Genomic DNA, 6293 nt, shown 5'->3' on the forward strand with positions numbered 1-6293 from the left:
GTTTGGACCAGAGGCATATATCTGTAAAATAAGAAATACTAATTAAATAAATAAAAAACTATAAGAAATAGAACATAGGTGAAGATTTGGTTGCTCTTCATTTCCTCAGTACTACTACCCCAAAGAGAAGCACTTATGAATATAGGACCAATCAATGCTCCCATTTGAAGTAATCTTAATGGGATGGATACTGTGATTATCTGATCATTGCCTTTAGAACTCAGTTTGGCATCCCAGAAAATGAATTATGTCCTGAAGCACCCGTCACTTGAAACTACCCCAACAAATAGCACTTACCTATTACAACAGACAAGTCAGTGCCATTATGAGGGTACCGATAGTGACAAATCAAAATATTTTCCATTTCGAAGACTACAAGTCTGTGGAATCAGATGAGGACATTTCCAGCCAGAGATACCAGGAGCATGCTGCCTGCAGTCAAGGTGAGCTGATCTGAGCAGTTTTGTTAACAGCACCTGTAACAAGGTTCAACACAGTCTCAAATAGGAAGGAAGAAGGCAGGGGTCGGCTTGTTTCTGGGACACTCGTTTATTCGGTAATACAAAATAAGAAAAACACGATGCCCTCTGGGCGTAGACAGCAAACGATTGCTTAAACACGGTCAATAACTTCAATAACTTTAAAGCACTGTTGTAGCTTCCCTAGTGCAGAACGAGGTCCCAGCGTGTCTCTCTCCCCTTCTCTCTGCGGTGACTCGGCTTATATCCGGTCTCTCCACGCCAATTACTGCAATCAAACACACGTGTTCGTTAATTGCATTTGACCTACTTACGCCTCGCTCTGCTCCCTCCGTCTCTCTCCCGTTGCGGATTCCGCTAAACCACGCCCCCCTCGCCACATACCCCTACCGCCCAACTCAGGCCGGGGAGCCGTCTGTTCGATGCGTCTGTCTGCAAGATAAAGGGGAGAGAAAAGTTAGGTGCATTCAGGAGCGGTCCGCCACACAGGGCAGCTTTTAACTGGGTGAAAGCCTGCTGGCACTGCTCCGTCCACTGGACTGTATCTGGTGCCTCCTTTTTAGTTAAATCAGTCAGCGGGCTAGCAGTATCCGAAAAATTAGGTACAAACCTTCTATAATACCCTGCCAGCCCCAGGAACTGTCTAACCTCCTTTTTGGTCTTAGGCCTTGGACAAGTTGCAACTGCTGCCGTCTTATCAATTTGGGGACGCACCTGTCCATGACCCAAGTGGAAACCCAGATATCTTCCACCCGCCCAATTGCACACTTCCTCGGATTAGCCGTGAGCCCAGCCCTCCTCAGCGTCTTCAGGACCGCTCGCAAATGCTGCATATGTCGCTGCCAATCCCCACTGTAGATGATGATGTCATCCAGGTAGGCGGCGGCATATGCAGCATGCGGACGGAGAATTTTGTCCATGAGACGCTGAAACGTGGCTGGAGCCCCGAATAGCCCGAACGGAAGAGTGACGAATTGGTGTAACCCGAACGGCGTGGTGAAAGCTGTTTTTTCTTTGGTCATGGGAGACAAGGGGATCTGCCAATAACCTTTAGTTAAGTCCAGCGTCGAGTAAAAGCGAGCCGAGCCTAGCCGATCAAGCAATTCGTCCACCCGGGGCATTGGATATGCGTCAAATTTTGACACAGCATTCACCTTTCTATAATCCACACAGAACCGCACGGAGCCGTCTGTTTTAGGTACTAAGACGATCGGGCTCGCCCAGTCACTGTTGGATTCTTCTATTACTCCCATCTCTAGCATTGCCTCTAACTCCCCTTGAACCACCTTTTTTTTTATGTTCAGGTAATCTATACGGCCGGCTGCGAACTACCACGCCCGGCTCGGTCTCAACATGGTGCTGAATGAGATCCGTTCGACCAGGCAGGGGCGAGAACACATCAGCAAAGGCTGCTTGAATGGACTTGATATCAGTGAGCTGCGATGGTGAGAGGTGGTCTCCTCCAGGGGCCAGAGCGAGAGATTGGGATTTTGAACTCGCTTCTGGACCGAGATCCTCCTCCCCACTCACTACCGTCGCCAGCAACACTGATTCCGCCTCAGACCATTTTTTTAATAGGTTGAGGTGGTATATTTGATGTGCCCCGCCCCTATCCGTTCGAGCTACCTCATAGTTAAGATCCCCAACCCACCGTGTGACCTCAAAGGGTCCTTGCCACTTCGCGAGTAACTTTGAACTAGAGGTAGGGAGTAATACAAGCACTTTATCTCCCGGTGCAAATTGACGTAGCCTAGCCCCCCTGTTGTACAACCGACTCTGTTTGTCTTGAGCCTGCAACAAATTCTCCATGGATAGCCGCCCCAACGTGTGGAGTTTTGTTCTCAGGTCCATGACATATTGAATTTCGTTTTTACTAGCAGAAGGTCCGTCCTCCCAAGTTTCTTTAAGGACGTCAAGGACCCCGCGGGGCTGGCGCCCATAAAGAAGCTCGAAGGGGGAAAACCCCGTGGAGGCTTGCGGGACCTCCCGTACAGCGAACAAGAGGGGTTCTAGCCACCTATCCCAATTTTTGGCGTCTTCCTGAACGAACTTACGAATCATGGATTTTAATGTGCGATTAAATCGCTCGACCAGCCCGTCTGTTTGTGGGTGATAGACGCTTGTTCGAATCGATCTAATGCCCAATAGATCATAAAGCTCGCGAATAGTACGTGACATAAACGCCGTGCCCTGATCGGTGAGGATCTCCTTTGGGATCCCCACCCGGGAGATTAATTGAAACAGTGCACTCGCCACACTCTTCGCGGAAATAGAGCGGAGAGGCACTGCCTCAGGATATCGCGTTGCATAGTCCACCAGAACTAATGCAAAGCGGTGTCCTCGTGCTGACCGCTCTAATGGCCCGATGAGGTACATGCCAATTCGTTCGAAGGGGACCTGCATTAATGGAAGGGGGCACAATGGTGCTTTTGGGGTGGCCGGTGGATTCACCAGCTGACATTCACGACAAGCCGCGCACCATCTGCGCACATTCTCGTGAATGCCCGGCCAGAAGAAGCGGGCCATGAGACGGTTTAGTGTAGCCGCTTGCCCTAAATGCCCGGCCATTGGATTACAATGAGCCGCCTGGAAAAGCATTTCCCGGCGGCTTTTAGGTATCAACAACTGGGTTGTATCTTGCTTTGTCTGGGCGTCTTGGGTCACCCGATACAACCTATCTTTTAAAATTGAAAAGTAAGGATAAGAGAGCGGTTGGTCAGGGAGGAGAAACTGTCCGTCGATCGAGCGAACCTGGTCAAAAGCATTTTTTAGCGTCTCATCGCGGGACTGTTCCAGGGGAAAATCATCGCGCTCCGGGAGGATGTTCCGCTCGGGAGCACTCGGTTCCCCTGCAACAGGTCCCGGTGGTTCCGGTTCAGCCTCTCCCACCTGCGCAACCGCTACTCCATCCCTCCCTTGTTTCCCCCAAGAGCCATCCGAACATAAATACCCCAATAATTCATTAAACGCGGGCCAATTCGTACCCAAAATTATCGGATGCCTGAGGTGCGGATTAACGGCCACCTCTACTCTATGTTTTCCTCCCCTAAATTTAATATCCACAGGCAAAATAGGGTAATTCACCACTTTGATGGATGGAGGATTGGTTACATCCCGAATCCACCAAAGCCTGATATGTACCCCCCCTGATACTCACTGGTATTAGGTATAAGCCAGCCTGATCGAGGGCAGCCTTTGGCGCGTCGGGGACCCGGATCAACGTCCCCACTTCCATCACCGGACACCTATCGATAAAATGCCCTGGGTCCCCGCAACGCCAACAGGCCGGCCCAGACTTTACCGCCACCCTGGCGGCAGGAAGTAGGTCAAGCGATTGGCGAGGAGAGAGCGGAGAGGCCGGGGCCTGGGGAACGGATCCCATGGGCGAGGTCCCACCCCTGGGAGGAGCCCTGGGACCTGCTGGTGACTCAGCCCCGTAATTCGTCCTCCACCTCGGGGCTAGCTTCGACGGAAGCCCCCCACGGGACCTGGGGAGAGGGACAGATTTAGGGAGAGAGAGGGGAGGGGAGGAGAGAGAAGGAGAGAGAGAAGCAGATGGTAAGGGGTCGCCGACCCCTGGACACGCCACCATTTGGTCTTCCGCTAGCTGGATGGCCTGGTTCAGCGACGTCGGCCGGTGGCACTGGACCCACTGCGCTGTCTTCCTTGGCAGCTTGGCCACGAACTGCTCCAGTACCACACGATCGATCACGTCCTCGACGTCGCTACTGTCGGCCATCAACCACTTGCGGCAGGAATCCCGGAGCTGCTGTGCCATCACGAAGGGCCGGCCAGACTCTTCCAGGGTTAGAGTCCTGAACCTCTGGCGATGTTGCTCCGGAGTCCGACCGACCCGCTGGAGGATGGCACGCTTGAGGTCCTGGTAGGCCAGGAGGTTTTGGACTGGCAGTTGGTGAGCGGCCACCTGCGCTTCCCCGGACAGCAGGGGAATGAGCCGCAGGGGCCAGTCCACAGGGGGCCACCCTCGAGCCTCTGCCGATTTTTCAAACAGGTCCAGGAAGGCCTCCGGGTCATCCTGAGGCCCCATCTTGTTGAGCGGCAGAGGAGATGTCTGGTCTTTAAACGAAGGGGTGGCCCGGGCCTCCCGGTCTACCCAGCTCCGGAATAGCTCGCGGTCTTCATGCTGGGCCCGGAGGAGCGCCTCAAAGCGTTTGTCCTGCTCCTCCTTGATCGCCAGCATGTGTTGATGTTGTTCCTGATGAAGACCGGCGAGCGACTGGATGATGTCCGCAAATGGCGTACCTGACGGAGATTGCATGGCGGCGATGCTCTTCTTCCTTCCCGGGTTTCGGCACCACTGTAACAAGGTTCAACACAGTCTCAAATAGGAAGGAAGAAGGCAGGGGTCGGCTTGTTGCTGGGACACTCGTTTATTCAGTAATACAAAATAAGAAAAACACGATGCCCTCTGGGCGTAGACAGCAAACGATTGCTTAAACACGGTCAATAACTTCAATAACTTTAAAGCACTGTTGTAGCTTCCCTAGTGCAGAACGAGGTCCCAGCGTGTCTCTCTCCCCTTCTCTCTGCGGTGACTCGGCTTATATCCGGTCTCTCCACGCCAATTACTGCAATCAAACACACGTGTTCGTTAATTGCATTTGACCTACTTACGCCTCGCTCTGCTCCCTCCGTCTCTCTCCCGTTGCGGATTCCGCTAAACCACGCCCCCCTCGCCACAGCACCCATTATAAATATGTCTATGGCTCTTTGGCTTTGCTGTGGTCGTTGGTACTTGGGTAGTTTTGAAAGGCCATTAATCTTTGATTGCCCTGTTAATATCTTTGGAATGCCTCAGCATTCTTGAGCATGGGTGGACTTTTCACACATTTAAAGCATTTCATGCAAATTCAACTATTATAATGTTTTCTGAAAGAAGAACATTATGACAGTCCTTGTTAAAGCATAGAAACACACCATGCACAAAATCAATGATTACCATCCCAAAACTTTGGAAAAAACAGCACCTTCTAGTGTTTAAATTTGGATTCTGTTGTAATCAAGGCAATGGGAAAACCGACTGATGAACAAACACCAGCAAGGAAGTCCCAAAGTAAAGCACTTATTCTTACATGGAATGACAGATGCTTCTCTCTGTAGTCATCGAGGGAGTCTCCTTCAAATTAAACTAAATACAGACCAGTTGGACACTGGGAAGTCAGTCAGCAAACATTTACCCCAACTTGATAGCACTTTCTGCTTTGGTTGAAAAGAAAGATGCTAAAGTTAGAGTAGACATCAGCTGCTTTTCACTCAAGGAGGCAAAGATTTGAAAAGTTGGCCACAGAGGAGGATGCATAATTGTGTCCAATTTTTTAAATTTTATTCAGCATTTACAGTTACAAGTTTGGACCAGAGGCATATATCTGTAAAATAAGAAATACTAATTAAATAAATAAAAAACTATAAGAAATAGAACATAGGTGAAGATTTGGTTGCTCTTCATTTCCTCAGTACTACTACCCCAAAGAGAAGCACTTATGAATATAGGACCAATCAATGCTCCCACTTGAAGTAATCTTAATGGGATGGATACTGTGATTATCTGATCATTGCCTTTAGAACTCAGTTTGGCGTCCCAGAAAATGAATTATGTCCTGAAGCACTCGTCACTTGAAACTACCCCAACAAATAGCACTTACCTATTACAACAGACAAGTCAGTGCCATTATGAGGGTACCGATAGTGACAAATCAAAATATTTTCCATTTCGAAGACTACAAGTCTGTGGAATCAGATGAGGACATTTCCAGCCAGAGATACCAGGAGCATGCTGCCTGAAGTCAAGGTGAG

General features: G+C 50.1%; 1 protein-coding gene across 1 annotated transcript; it reads right to left on the minus strand.

Moving 5' to 3' along the window:
• Positions 1-627: 627 nt before the first annotated feature.
• LOC128021597 (uncharacterized) lies at positions 628-4808 on the minus strand. Its single transcript, XM_052608905.1, has 2 exons — positions 3637-4808; positions 628-911 (listed from the first exon to the last, which is right to left on the minus strand). Exons 1-2 carry the CDS (start codon positions 4756-4758, stop codon positions 837-839), a joined length of 1197 nt encoding a protein of 398 aa, XP_052464865.1. The 5' UTR covers positions 4759-4808; the 3' UTR covers positions 628-836.
• Positions 4809-6293: the final 1485 nt, after the last annotated feature.

Source organism: Carassius gibelio, chromosome A10 (assembly GCF_023724105.1).
Source record: "Carassius gibelio isolate Cgi1373 ecotype wild population from Czech Republic chromosome A10, carGib1.2-hapl.c, whole genome shotgun sequence".
Classification (NCBI taxonomy): Eukaryota; Metazoa; Chordata; class Actinopteri; order Cypriniformes; family Cyprinidae; genus Carassius; species Carassius gibelio.